This window comes from Propithecus coquereli, unplaced genomic scaffold, assembly GCF_000956105.1.
Source record: "Propithecus coquereli isolate 6110/MARCELLA unplaced genomic scaffold, Pcoq_1.0 Scaffold37, whole genome shotgun sequence".
NCBI classification, from domain to species: Eukaryota; Metazoa; Chordata; class Mammalia; order Primates; family Indriidae; genus Propithecus; species Propithecus coquereli.
The window spans coordinates 4,589,160-4,604,796 of record NW_012149396.1 but is presented as its reverse complement, the minus strand read 5'-3'; the positions used below and the strand labels follow the sequence as shown (position 1 = coordinate 4,604,796).

At 38.1% G+C, this 15,637-nt stretch overlaps 1 protein-coding gene across 9 annotated transcripts in view; it reads left to right on the top strand.

Moving 5' to 3' along the window:
* TCF4 (transcription factor 4) overlaps positions 1-15,637 on the top strand; it is a 392,852-nt gene that overhangs the window by 346,018 nt on the left and 31,197 nt on the right. For 8 of the 9 annotated variants that reach the window (XM_012651753.1, XM_012651754.1, XM_012651756.1 and 5 more), the window contains 4 exons: positions 1,259-1,391; positions 9,926-9,993; positions 11,129-11,207; positions 13,710-13,786. In XM_012651753.1, the coding sequence (XP_012507207.1) occupies positions 1,259-1,391; positions 9,926-9,993; positions 11,129-11,207; positions 13,710-13,786 (357 nt within the window). The remainder of the gene's footprint in view (positions 1-1,258; positions 1,392-9,925; positions 9,994-11,128; positions 11,208-13,709; positions 13,787-15,637) is intronic. The other variant, XM_012651755.1, reaches the window with a different exon arrangement.

Genomic DNA, 15,637 nt, shown 5'->3' with positions numbered 1-15,637 from the left:
GAAAAGATCGTGGAAGAGTTGTAAGTGGTAAGGGAATCTTCAAGGAAGTGGTAGAACTCAATATGGGTCTCAGAAAATGAATAGGACAACACCAAAGAGACTGAGGTTTCACTCCTTGTGAGCAAATGTTTGGGGTTTAAGTGCCCGTTACTGTCAGCATCATAGTCAATCTTTAATTTTAAATTAAACAATTTTAACCGTATCTCTAGTAATGATATAATAAAGATCTATAGTCCAGTAATATATTACATATGAAGGAAAAGTATATTTTAGTTTAATATTTTTCTTTTACATAACTGTAACACATTCAAATGCCTGTGAGAACAACTTTCGAAGCTCCTTTTTATCTTATAAAGCAAAATAGTGCAGTATGTCTTTGCAAATGACTGTGTCCCTGTTAGTGACCTGCTTATTCCCAAGGAGATGAGTACATAACTAATTTTCCACCTTATAAGCACTGGGATATGCCCCAAGGAATGTAGGTTATTTGGACAACTGATATAATAATGGAGCTCAAAGGTAAGTCTTCAACCAAATAATTTCATAGTCAGCTATACGGTGGACTGCTAATGGAGAGAACATGTAAGGAAAGAACTTAAATCAAAATAAGTCCTTCTCAGTTCATCATGGTTCCAGTTTAATTCAGTCTAATCGTTAATTTAAGGCTTTACATAGCTTTGATGTGTTAGGGAGATATTTAATCATTAGTGCTTTTTAAATTTTTTATTTATCATTTTGTTCTTGTTTGTGGGGTTCAGAAAGATAATCCAGTTTGGCAGGAAGAAGGTTTGAGACTGGTTACTCTTGGCCATTTAGTGTCCTGGAGGTCAGGATGAAGTGTAATGTAAACCCTGTGATTCATAAGGTTTTATTCATTATATAGTAGAATCTTTTCCACTTGATCAATAGGCTATACAAAAAAATCTAACAGTAGGAATGGTCTTTTATGTTGCTAAAGTCTCCAAAAGGATTTTAAGTAGTAATTCGTAGCTTTAGAGATTGTGACCATTTTGGTCTCCTATGTTGTCATTATACTCCCCCACATTTGATGCAAACTCAAACCAAGCGTGTATCTACGTATTTTATTATTTGAAAAATGAAAGCTGTCAGATCTAAGCAAGGTGTATTCTTGGCTATTTTGTAATTCTAAGAGCCGTGTCCATTGCGAAATGGAGTATTCTGAAAGAAGTATTTGAAAACTAACTCACTAAATACCTTATGATTGAATATGGCCCCCTTTTTCTGCTTCTTGCTCTAGAGCTATCCATCACACTCCTCAGCAGACATCAATTCCAGTCTTCCTCCGATGTCCACTTTCCATCGTAGTGGTACAAACCATTACAGCACCTCTTCCTGTACGCCTCCTGCCAACGGGACAGACAGTATAATGGGTGAGTCACGGAAATGCCGATTCTGATGCCAACAGTCGATGCCAGGCTTTAATAATGAAGGACCTCTTTTCCCCCTCAAAACTGGACAGCAGTTGGCAATAAATAATCATCACATAACTGAAGGAACAAACAAATGAGTGAGACAGAAATAATCACTGGCTTCCCCATCATCATTTTTTTGATCCCAAGAAACTGAAATTTGGCTGCTTTGTTCATTGGGCATCATTGGGTTAAACAAAAGTTTAAATAGACCAAAACTACCTTGCTCCCCACACTCAAAGACAGTGAACAAAGTGAACTTTTCCTAAGATGAGCCATCGAAGACTAGCAAGGTGGGGGTATAATAATGCATGATGGTAGTTATTGACCACTTGTCAAATTCCATTATTGTCCTGAGCTCTTAACTATGACGTGCCCCTGTCTTCCGCAGACTAGTTTATGTGACATTCTTAGGTGACTATTAACAACTAGAGAAGTTTGACCTTCTAGAGAATGTGGCACCGTGGAGCCCCTCAGAGCGGAAGAAGTATTTGCTCGCTTAGGAGAGGGGAGATGCCTGGGCATGATGGACCAGAAGTTGTTTGCTGCTTTTTTCCTAAGGAAATTTACTAGTGAGTTAAGGCCTAAGAATAGTGCTGCTGCCATGAACTGAGCCATCATCCTCTCATTTTCCGTGATGTCCATTGTGCTACTCTCCCTAGGACAGATGGTTGTCCCGCCAGCACTCTCCCCTTGAGGGAAGGGCTAGGCAGGATGTACAGCTGCCCCTGGAGGAAAGAGTCGAGGTAGGTGGGGAGGCAGCTACCCCCTTTTGAATCCCCCTTGGCAACCTTGGCATTCAGATGAGCAACATGGAGTAATGCACCAGGCCTTCATTCCAGCCTCAGACTTCACTGGACACCATTTCTTCTGGTTCTAGTTCAAACTCATCTTTGGTTGGCCCAAACATCTCTCCCAGAGGACCAGTGGGGAGAACACTCAGGGTGTCTTTGAGCGAAGATCATGTGTCAGAATAATGCTACTGTTGATTCCTCTTAGCTCTCTGCAGTGGTTTTTTTCTCCTTAGAGAGCCTGTAGAACTTCGGGAAGTGGTGTGAATCACTTATGTGGGAACATTTTTGATGAAGGAGAAGAGATGTGTTTTGAAGTGTTGCAGATGTAATTTCTGCCTTGATAGTACCCTCCCTGCTTATTCAATAATGTATTTCACACTTGAGATGAGCCATCTCACAGCCCCTCTGCTGTCATGTCTCACTAAGAAACAAATTGAGGAAAGAGTTTCCATTTTTGTAACTTTTGCGAACCAAGCTTCTACAAATGTGTTGCATCAGTTTGACCTTGGAGAGCTATGGACAGAGGTCACATGGGGAAGTTTGGTTCGCTATCAATGCAGTTTTGGCCGATTTGAAAAACAAGAAGAAAGAAAGCAGTGCAGAACTGAAAGAGTGAGAAAAGCATATTTCACTTCAGTGTGGTTTGGCAAATGGAAAGCCCCTTTCTGCTGTCATGAGGTCTGGTTAGAAAGAAGGATGACCGGTCATTCATCCTCTTACATGGCAGATTTCCTGTCTACTTGTGGTTTGAGTAATTTTCTTTTTTTAGAAAGGTATGAAGGTGGAGCAAAATTTTGAGTTGAGGAAAACATACTTAGGCACTGTTTGAAAAAAAAGTCTTGTCGATTGATTTGCTAAACAGTCTTCCTGGGAGAGAGGCACTGTGACTTGGAAAGAAGGAGGTATCAGGATATGGGGTGATCATAATTCATGAGCCGTGGGCAGCATAGCCACGGGTCCCAGTGGGAACGAGGTTTGCTTGGTTTAAGCAGGTTTTGTTGCGGATGAACAGGAGAAATCTACTCATTTGTTCTGGGCAGACTGGAGCATGCTAAGGGCTCAGCCACCCGCTAAGGATGGACTAACTTTTTATGGACCGCAGGGCCCTGTGGAAGGGTCTAAACAAAAATAAAGAAGCTATACTTTAAAAATAGAAAATTATAAGGTTTTTGGAACCCAGAAAAAAGCTTTTTAAGAAATTTATTACATCAGTTATTTATTTCACGATAATGAGCGTACTTGTCAAAATCCACTAGCAGAATGTGAAAAAGCTTCATAATCTTTCAGGAAGTAAGTAGACATGATAATTCAGCTTTTGGGGGGAGCAGACCTTTATTAATTTGCATAAAACACAGATACTACTTTAAGGGAGAACATTCTAGAATGCTGTCCTTTAAAACACTATGTCCTTCAGTCGCTTAAGTGAAAATGCAGAGGAAAATTTAAGCATGGTAATAATAAGCCTTAGTATTGCATGACGTCCAAGTGGCTCATGCTTCTTCGCACTTTAATTCTCTTAGGCTTCGGTTTGGTTTTCCCGAGTGTGGTAGAAGTCAGCAAAGGCGGCGTGTCTGTTTAACAAGAAGAGAAGCTTTCTCTTCTGATGTTACTGATACTTCCCTAACAAACAGTATGGATTAATAGGATACATCTGTAGACTTTTGAAAATATTTGGCATATACTCACTCATTCTGAAATGCAGGAAATAAAGAAATATTACGTTGCCTGTATCTCAAAGAACAAACAGAGCTAATTAAATAATTGGTAAATAGGGAACACATAGCCTGACACATGTTTGAGATTACATACGATTCTGTAGAAAATGACTGTAAGCAATACTAATGCCGTAAGAATGGGATTCAAGCACTAACACATGGACATCACATTTTCCAAGTTTCGTTGGTGAAAAGTTGCAAGGCAGTGCAGTCTTTTCATACATGGCGTTGATATCTTAGGAAGCTCGTTTTTGCAATTCAGAAGACCTATGCCTGTGTCTCAGGATCATATTATAATGTCTTCCTGGTGGTCAACAGTTGTCCTGAACTAAAACACTGCCTGTGTGGGTTGAGACATAAGCTCTAGTGCTCTCAGAAGGTAACCTCTCTGTGAACACACTCCCCTTCTTGCTCTGTCCTCTGTATCTCAAAGATGGAAGATGCTCAGTGAGGTTTGTTAGTTTGGCTTAGGGGAGTTACCATTTCTTGTTTTGTTTTCTTTTGCCCTGTAAAAAGGCCCTTTTTGAGAGGCCCTTAGGAAGGATGAATTTTACTTAGATTACATTAATGAGGAATTTTTTAAAAAAAATAATACATTCATCCATGGATTTTCAGGAGAATTGTAGAGTAAATATTTTATTCATGATGTCTAGTCCACAACTTCCCTCTTAAGCCTTGCCAACAAACTCTGGGGATTACATTAGACATTTCTGGATTGGGAGAGTCTCTTAAGCACCCTAGAAGTACATGGATGTAGTGTGTGGGACACAGCATGGACTCACAGTTGTTCAGCTGGTGGAGCACCCAGTGAAGGAGAGAAGCTGTTGGGGACTTTGGGAGTTAGCATCATCAGTGCTCTTCTAATGGACTTCTAAAACTCTTTCATTACTGCTGGGTATATCTCAAAAGCAGTACAGTTCAGTGCCTCTGCATCTGAGCATGCATACGGAGGAGGAAGTGTCACGTAAGTTATTGGATACCAGCTATCAAGAATGGAAATGACTGTAAGATGGTAGCCACATACATTTTGCTGTCCCATATTTCCTTCCTACTTGCAATGGTGTCCAATAGTCTTCCTGGTCAGAAGAAATAAGAGGACCCCCTAATATAGCACAGTCCACTGAGACTACTCAAGGATGACAGTGCCTCAGCCTCTCCACTGGGAGGTGCCATCCATATACATTCACAGGATGTGACCTCCTGTGGTTTGAGGCTACACCTCCTCCCTTTCCCTCAGAGGGAATTGGGCATATAACTAGCATAATGGCTGTAATAACTATTATTGTTTTATTAGTCTTTAACTGGCCTGCTTACTAATACATGGTATTTCCCATGTTTTTAAACCTCAAACCAAGCAGTGTTGAAGGAACAGACTAGCAAGATTGATTTAATACACCATATGCTAAAGATTACCCTGGAATATCTATCTGGTTCATGAATTAATCTGGTTTACAACTTTCACTTCTAATGACATGTTTGTATGACATGATGCATTTTAGTATGTGGCTTTTCTAGTAGAAACATTATGTCCTTTTCCCCTTGAGGACTTGGTTTCACAGTAATTTTATTATTAGAGTAGTCACATAATATTCACTTTGTATTTCACAAGAATCTGGAGCCTTCAAATGCAGTTGGGTGATGAGCAGGCAGGGAGCGTAAGAACAATATGAATTTTATCCAGCAGGGTCAGGGCATCTTAGTTACAAAGACCACCAATGGAGAGCAGTAAACTAGTTTGATTTAAGTCTTCTCATCCATTTCCTGCACATGGTCAGGAAGCCTGACTCCCCCCGCCTCCCCCAATTGCGTAGGAATTACTCCTGGTAAAAATTAGTGCGTAGTAGCATATATTGGAGTTTTCATTCTAAGATGGTTGTAATACGAGTGCTGGAAGTGTTCCCTTTTTTGTCATCTTTATAAACAAACTCACGGCATTGCTATGCTGCTTCTGATCGTTTAATAACATGAGGGGCACTCAGACACAGCTCAGAAGAACCTGCTTTTAAAGCACAATGTGCTTCTCCCAGGCAATGACTCCTCTGATGCCTTCCTGGTATGTTCTCAGCCTTGGGTTACGGGTGTGTGGTAAAGAGGGAACACGTTTTCCAGATTCCGATTTTCAGTAGTTGACCCCAGGCACCATTCGTCCCAGTGTTAAGGGTGTGTTCTAATGGGAATGGCCATGTCCCCAAAGCTGAGACTAAGACAGAAGGTGGTCCAATGTGTAGCCCAAGATATTCTCCTCTGACCTTTGCTTTATTTAAAAAAACAAAAAAACAGAGAGAGAGAGAGACAGAGAGAGAGATAAAGCTCTTTTTCTGCTTCGTCTTCTAGCCAGCAACAACACCTGTGTTCAAGCCCTCTGAACAATACTTGGAGGGGCAGACAGTGACTCCTACAAAATTGCAGTTCCTCTTAATAATTGCTCATCTTCCATTCATATTTATGTTACAACTCAACTTACAGACGGATTATTTTTTTCTCGTGAGCAAGAGAAAATGATTAGAGCCAAAATAACATAAGAAATCAGTACAGTCTTTATCAAGCAAAGGTCGTAGTTTTCATCTTTATTTCTGTTCCATGGACATTTTGATCATTTCTAATAATATGAGTTGACGAAAACTTGGGCCTCCGATGGTGATCAAGTCCTGTTACGTGAAAGCTGAAAAGGTAGATTTGATGTGTTTTGCTAAACAGGACCCACTTCTCAATGCAAAACAAAAATGCCATTTAAACATTAAAAATATATTTCCTTTCTGATTGTGCCCCTTGATATATCAGTCACACAGAAATGAACAGAGAAATCTTTAAGAGAAGAACCCATGTAGCTTAACATGTTGAGGGAATCTTGAAAATGTGTCTTCCCCAGCGTTTCCTGGAACAGAACAAAAGGCATTCCAAGTGAAAGGGCGAACCAGCCCCAATAAACCCCTTTGAAATTTAAGCCCTTGGGTTAGGCTCCCCAGCTGTTGCAAGGTAAATGGCTTCATGTTAAAAAATAGTCTGTTCTTATCAGTGGTTTTGTGAGTAGCCTTTGTAGTTTCTTGAAATATTTTCATGACAAGATGAGGTAAGGAGTTGATTTATTTCCTGAGTCGTCTTATCTCCCTGTATAAAACAGAAACTGATAGAAAGTTAGAAAGGTATAGTACTAAAGAAATTAGAATGATCTTATTTTGTCTCTTCTCTAAAATATGATTTATGCTATATGCAATTAGTTTTCAAGTGTTCCTAAAATATTCTTATTGATTTTCAATAATTTATTTCATGAAAATATTTTTCCAATTTATTATCTTCATTTTAAAAGTTGCTCAGAGGAAGAATTAATCGTTTGAAAGATATTACTGTAGCAAATTTTATCTGTAATTGAAACAATGTCTTGTTCTTTTTTGGTTGAGATTCTTAGTTAGATAATGTGATTTTTTTTTTCCCCAGTATGGCTCTCAATTTTTATTTTATGAAAACCTACATTCAAATCAAGCAGATATCACAAATTATTTTGACTGATAAATTTAATTTTTAGATATATAAGAATGAAAAGAAATATGGCTTCTAGGGAAAAAACAGATAAGTGCTCCCAGATACCATGGTAATGCATAATTACCATGCAAAAATGTTAGTGCTGTCTGCATTTTCTCATCTCTGTTATTTTCTCTTTAAAAAGTTGTTTTTAGTTTTTAAAGAACTCCTTAATACAGAAATTCTTCTCATTTTTATGCTAGGTATAATTTTTTATCTTTTTTTTTGAGACAGAGTCTCACTCTTTTGCCCGGGCTGGAGTGAGTGCCGTGGTGTCAGCCTAGCTCACAGCAACCTCAAACTCCTGGGCTCAAGCAATCCTTCTGCCTCAGCCTCCCGAGTAGCTGGGACTACAGGCATGCGCCACCATGACTGGCTAATTTTTTCTATATATTTTTAGCTGTCCAGTTAATTTCTTTCTATTTTTGGTAGAGACGGGGTCTCGCTCTTGCTCAGGCTGGTCTCGAACTCCTGAGCTCAAACAATCTGCCCGCCTCGGCCTCCCAGAGTGCTAGGATTACAGGCATGAGCCACCGCGCCCAGCCAATTTTTTATCTTTTGTCTTATATTAAATACTTTTAGTACTCTTGATATCTAAGTTGCTTCCACTAACCCAATTGTATGATGTCGGACAGTCACTTCAAAAAATTTTGTTTATACAGTACATAGAATCCAGAGTATTAGTAACCCATGTATTTTTAATATCGTAAGTTTCTGATGTGAAAAAGAAGTTTGTTTTGTCACACATACCAGTTTTCTTTCAGTATTTAAGTAACAAATAAATATGGGTATGGGTTTTCTGAACCAAATAAAACATATATCAAAAGATTATCTAGCTGACATATCTATGTAAGTATGTGAAAATAACAAGCATAATCTAACTATGCTAAGCAGAGATCAGGAAAATAAAATTATGACCTGGAGAAACAGAGAATTTGACCACTGGAGATCTGACTCTATCTAACACTGCATTTTACAGGTCTGGAAAGTGATGATAACACATTTACTAGAAATATGGTTCTCTTAGTCCAAGGACAGGAAAATTCTTAAAATTATGTGTGTACAATAAAGTTTTGCTTGGATTCATTAGTTCATTTAAGATTTCCTTTTTTATTTCACAAAATAGTGGAAAACATCTTCCCCTGGAACTTCAATAGGTTTTATTTAAATACTGTGTCTACTTGCTAATGTTGAGGCCTTAATAAATGCAACATATTCAAAATTCTAAGCATTCTATTAGTTCTAAAGATCTCAGAAGAACACCAGCTATCCCATTTTACCACTTATTTACAAAGGCAAGATACCTTCAAAAGATATGTGTTTTATGGAGCTGGCTTTGAATTATATACTGGAATATATGTCTTTTATTAACAGTACTCTTTGTTCATCTACTTTGTAGATAAAAATACCAGTGTTCAAGATGGTAGAGATAAACTTCATGAATATATAGACTTATTTTATCTCTGCAATTTGAGACCATATTGACTTTTAGTAGCATAACCGTTCAAATTCTTTTAGTGTGATCACAGATTGAACTATGTGGAGAATATATGTTATTTAAAACATTAAAGATATTTTCTGAATGATGGTTACCCCAGAGGCTGGGAAGGGTAGCTGGAGGAGGGTGGGTGGATAAAGTAGGAATGATTAATGGGTACAAAAATATATTTACATAGTTAATATAAAAGGAACAGTATTTGATAGCACAACAAAGTGACCGTAATCAACAGTAAGTTAGGGTATGCTTTCAAATAACTCAAAGAATGGAATCGGAATATTCCTAACACAAAGAAATGATAAGTGAGGTTATTGATACCCCAATTTCCCTGATTTGAGTATTAATGCATTGTACACCTGTATCAAAACATCACATATACCTTATAAATATATGCAACTATTATGTACTCATAATAATTAAAAATAAAAAATTTAGTTAAAAAATATTTTCTCTCCCAGTTCTAATAGCCAGACCTGTTGTAGATTTTTTTGGTTTCGTTTCATTGACTGTGGATCTCTGGGAGGAACACCCTGTTTTGCTCTGTATCCAATTTTTATTTATTTGAAAACAGGTGTAAATTATTTGTGAAGATATTTCAATTTACTATAAAAAAATATAAAGAAAAGCTGAACTTTGAGGACCCCAGAAACCTGGAACTGCTACATACTTAGCAGTGACCATTTGTTCCCATACCCCACTCACTACTCCTAAACAGCAAGGGGTAAAGTAATAACAACTAAAACCACTTTATCTTTAAACCAAGGTGTCAGGTTTATATTTTATCTGTAAAAAAAGGTAACATGAATATATTTGACATCTACCTCAGCAAACAAATTAATGCTAATTAAAGATTAATGTGTTGTAATTAGCATTAAAAATGCAATTAAATTGTGAGTAAATGGACCAGGAATAGAAAATTGTTAGACGTCTCACTGCCTGGTTTTCATATTTTGCCTTTTGTTTTTGCAGCAAACAGAGGAAGCGGGGCAGCAGGCAGCTCCCAGACTGGAGATGCTCTGGGGAAAGCACTTGCTTCGGTGAGGAAATATTGACTTTGGACTCCATCTGTACCATTGTAGAAGGGTGAACTTTAATCAGAAGTGGACATTTGGAGTTTTAGAAAATGAATGGCAAATAGCTTGGATTTTTGGAAAGCGCTGGCTTTCTTGCATAACAATCATTGGAAAATTGGAGGAGAAAGCTCTGAAGCTTCCAGTGTGTGGATAGTCTCTTTCGTCTTGTCTTTACGGTGATACTAAGCTGCACTCTGTTATGGATGGAGGGTATTCTCCTGGCCTTTAGGTTTACAGATTTTCTGTCTTGATTTCTTATTTTTCTCTACAGTAGTCTGGTGCTCGTTGGCCAACTAAGTCTGACTTCGCAAGGGACAGTTCTCAAACACTTTAGAAAAGGCATTTGGGGGAAAAAATTGACAATAACTGAACTACATGAAAAATTGTCACATAGTTGGCACCTGGGGCAATCAGCTTCTCCTCTTTGCCCACCCACTGCCGGGAAGCTAGAAGCGAACATTTCTTCCATGTTTCCTAGTGAAAAAATGGCATACCTTATTTGTCTGAAGGAGTATATCTGGTATTTTCTTCAAAAGCTAAACGTAGTCATTTACAAATGTAGGTGGAGATTTGTTTCTCTAAGATTTTGTCTCTCTATTTGATTTTTCCTTACTATTGGGAGCATAAAAAAAAATTCAACCTGTATTAACATTGTGCTCTAAGTAAAAGTTTCTATTTAATCTGGGCCTTCTTTTGCTATGGAGTCCAATGCCTTAATCATATTAAAGGAGTTGGAAAACAAAAATGATACTGTCCGCACTCGGACTTTGTAGAAGAGGAGAGGGAAGTTCAGGGTATCTCCGTGGCTTGCCCTGAGCCACGCAGCCAACTATTGATAGGAAAAGGGTTAGAATTGAAGTCTGCTAACCCCAACCGCGTTCTTTTCCCACCATCCCATACCAAACAGTAATTCTTCTTTTGAAAAATCGTTAAGTTTTCCATTTCAGAATATTGATACTATAGTTGACTGTTAAATGTATTTTTTGTAACTTGTGAGTTTTGGATGAATTGCACTGACAACTTTGTGGTTTAGAAATTGTTCATTGTTTATTCTGAATGAATGAGAGTTTTTTTTTTTTTTCCTCCCCACTGTTTTAAGATCTATTCTCCAGATCACACTAACAACAGCTTTTCATCAAACCCTTCAACTCCTGTTGGCTCTCCTCCCTCTCTCTCAGGTAGTGTATTTTAAATGTCATTTCATCATAATAACAATTTATAAGAATGACTTCCCCCTTATACTTCCTGCACTAATAGGTGAAAACTCACTCCCCTCAAAACATAACATTCCTAAGTAGACAAATAGAAAGGGGTGGGAGACATAGTTTACCCTATAACAGTAGAGTCGTTTGCATCCAAACCTTTTCTTAAAAATTAAATGGTCTTTTTAGAATACACAGGGACATGGAAAACATATTTCTGAATCTTTTCTTAGCTCTGCAGAAGACACCCAACAGCAGAAAAACAGATTCCAATAAAACATCTCAGATGAATAAACTCAGTTAATATAGTCATGAATATGAATGTAGAATATATGGGCACCAAATATAGACTATTTAAATGGATCATTTCCTGTAGGAATTTTGGGCTTTCTGAATTCCCTCTTTAAAGTACGCGCCATTGGAATATTTGGGGAAAACTATAATTTTGTAAGTAAATTGTGAAACAATTGTGTGGAGTAAAGGGGATGTTTTACTCTACAACATAACAGACCAGCATGACCTATGGCTTCAAATTGAATAATTATGAGTTGAAGAATTATGTCAGTAAATCCTTTAACTTTTCAGAGGTCCATTTAAGAGATTCATCTCCCTCCCAATATAAATGATTCCATTTGCCTGCTGCATTTTGTCTGCTCTATGAAGGAGGACAGGTGGCTTTTAAAAACAAAAAAAAATCTGTACCTGATTGAAACCTGATCTTACAGTAATTTATACTGGAGTCACCTACCTAAATGTTGCCTCCTCGAACCCTCTGGTATTCCTTGCATGCAGCACTCACATGGCCCAGCACAAACTGGGTTCTTTAGTAGAGAAGGGGAGGTTTCAGATTGCTGCAAAACTTCGAGAAGCTGTGGCCATGGCTTAGGTGGGATTTAATAGCAGCCTTTTCCAAGCCTCCATCATATGGGAGGATCACAGGACAGAGAGAAGAGTGGTTAGATCCTGAAGTCCCTGTCCAGAGAGACCACGTTGAAACTGGGAAAAAATCGAGATGATTCCCAGAGGATAATGAATCATTACCCAGGATGGAAATGGAAAGTCAAGTTCGGTATTGTACTCTCCTGGTTCACGACCAGATTCTTAGGCCCTGAAAAATGATCTCAAGTGTCAATGTCCCCTTTTGAGACAACAAGGGATGGAGAGTCTGAGCAGGTGGAACTCCAAGCTCCCCATTTCAAACAAAACAGCTCTAATTACATCTGTGTTCTAATTTGGAAAAAAAAAAATGTTCTGTGGTCTAATAAAATTTGAGAACAACTAATGTAGTCTAATGCCTTGATTTTACAGATGAGTGTACTGAGGTCCAAAAAGAGGGTACGTGATCTACTGAGGTTACACCAATAGTAGTAGCAGAGCTTGGATGAGAATCTGCTGGTCCACTCCCAGGTTAATGGTGGGAGGGGAAAGTTAAGATGCACAGTCACTCAGGAAGACACCACAAGCACCCTTAACCTGAGCAGCGTGCTCTAGGTCGAAGGCACGGAAACAAGGCTAGAGATGCCACTTTTTGGGTCCTGGTAATGCATCATGGAAGACCACATGTTAGGAAGAAAGAACTTTTATGAAGATGCAAATATGGGGACAGATTGCTATTTTCACACCGACGGCTCTGTCCAAATTCTGTCAAGAAAAGTAATTGAACAAAATATTCTATTTTTATTTAGCATAAAAATACACATGCATGCCCAGAAAAGACAGGAAGAATGGATTTTAAAAGTGCTAACAGTGTCGGGGCATGAGACTTCAGTGAGATCATAGCTATTATTTGTTCCTTTTTTGAATTATGTATTTTGAGTTTTCTACACTAAATGTGTATTATTTTAAATTTAAAAGCAGTTTTTATTTTGTAGGTTAGACATGCAATATGTATTCTCACAGGAATCTTTTTTTACCTTCAAGTTTAGTGAATCATAAAAAAAAATTATTTTCTTCAGAAGAAACTTCTTAGTTGTTACTGTTATATTGAGTTTCTAAATTTCTGGCTTAGTGGATAGCTGCTAACTAATCTTATTTTCTTAAAAAGTTTTTGATGGCTTATCTTTTGTTAAAGACGATTTTTAAAACAAGCAGCAAAGCTGTTTTCCATTGGGGAGAGGAATTTTGGTTTAACGTAAACTGGCCTTGCATAAAGGTCCAACAAAACCCCTCCTTTGTACTCTTAAAAGTACCTTGACTCTCTAATGAAAGAGTAGGAACCCTTCTTGCTAAAATTCAGAATCAGTTAAACATTCCCTTTTAGGAGGCAGCCTGAGGGAATTTTGAGTCTGTAAAGTCTACATATTTTACATTGAAAATATTTTCCTTGCTCCAGAATTCTTGTATGGGAAGTTTACACGCATTTACCTTACTGTTTAAATGAAAAGCAGCATTGCTATTTGTAAAAGGACTGTTTAGAATATTGATAAGTTTATTTTTAGGTTTCAGTAGATCTAATTGTAATTCCCATTTTAATATCAGCAGGCACAGCTGTTTGGTCTAGAAATGGAGGACAGGCCTCATCGTCTCCTAATTATGAAGGACCCTTACACTCTTTGGTATGTCTCCTCTGCTGACTCTGTTCTACCCATTTTCAGATCCTGCTTTTCTTTTGACGTCCACTTCACTCTCCAAGATTCTTACTTTCGCTAATTGTAACCTAGGTCAACATTAAACACACAAGCTTAGTTGAAGCCAGAGGTAGTAGACTATGCTTATTCCTGTGTGTGGATTGTAACCCAGATGCTACTACAGTAGAAGCCCCAGGGCTCTAAGTATCTAGGACCAGATAAGAGATGAAAAATCCTGGAAGGATCATGGCCTCCTCCCCATCTTTGTGAAAGATCCCTGTCAATAATGAAGTCACTCTCGTGATACCAGAGTGCTGGAGCTCCAGCTAAGCTGCATGGTTGGAGCATTTGATTCTGCATACCTCTTCTTTGCTTTCCAGGAGAACAGGTTTATAAGTTTCCTCTTGATCTCTGAAGAAGCAGTTTACTGTTTATTTCCTCATTCACTTTGCATCTCATAGAAATCCTGTCGTGTCATTAGTAGTAAAGAAATGCCTACCCTTCTAAGAGACAATAGCTGAAAATTTCCATGGGCATAATTAATATTATAAATACTCACATGATGATTCAGTGTCTGACACTTTAGTCTTTCTCTCCTCATGATGGATGAGGCCAGAAATATGCAAGAAACAGCACTGGTTTATGTAGTAGTTAGTCTGTACGTGAATCAACCAGGGAGGAGTAGCAGTGAGTGGGAAAAGCCTTTTAGTTCTTCAGGGTTGAGTTTTCCTTTTTTCCTCCGTATATTGAGACGCAACCTGAAAGAAGACACAGATTGATCCATTTAACTTAATGTTTTCTTGTCAGTGATTCGGGGTTCCCTTTCTTCCCTTTTGCCTTACTCTGAAGGAAAATCTAAAAATGAAAATTGCAAAGGTGCATTTCTCTCCTCTGTTGTGTTCTTCCTTGCTGGAGAGCGTGAATCATCCAGCTATGCTTTTTAGCCAATGAAGGCAACCACACTGTGACACACATATATACAACCCAGCCCAGTTCACCTGCAGACCACATCCATATAGCCCCTGGTGGTTTTAGTATTTACCTCCATCAGTTATTCAAAATCAGGCTTTGTCCCACTGTAGAACCATCGAGACTAGGTTTGCAGTTGTGTCTGCAGCTTCAATTCTCTTTGAATTCGGAACACTCAAGAAGGGATTCATAAGCAGAAACTCCTCTCTCCACCGGGAGGCTTGGAGCCAGCAAATATGATAGGCATTGTATGATTTCTTTTCATGCTTATGTTTATACTTAGAAGTATATATTATCATTCCCATTTTTTATAAATTAAAAAGCATATACTCAAAGAAGCTTCATAACTTTTCCAAGGTCAAATAAGCAGCAGAGCTAGCAGTCTAGGGAGGTGGTTTAACTCCCAAACTTACCAAATCAAAATGTACCATATCGTAGACTAACTATATTAGATACACATTTTTCCTGTCAGTATAGAATAATTAGAAATTATTTTTCTCATGCAATAGAGCTGGTACATCCATTTGCTCTGCCCATTAGAAATCAAAGTAGATTGTAGCAGGATCTAGTACAAAGAGGCACTAGATTTAAAGTCAGAAGACCTGGATTCCAACCCTGATTTTACCATTTCCTGGCAGTGTGACACTGAGTAATTAATTCTCTTGATTTCTTTGAGCATGATTTTCACATCTATATGGAAGGGACAGTAATGTCTTTCCTGCCTGCTGTCCACATGTGGAATGAGGATCCAATGAGATGGTATATTTTAAAGAGCACCCTGGAAAGTAGTCATTGATATCATTATTGACCACAATGAAAAAAATGAATGTGTAACTACATGTCCTTTTTCTTCACCAAAAACTGTAGTAC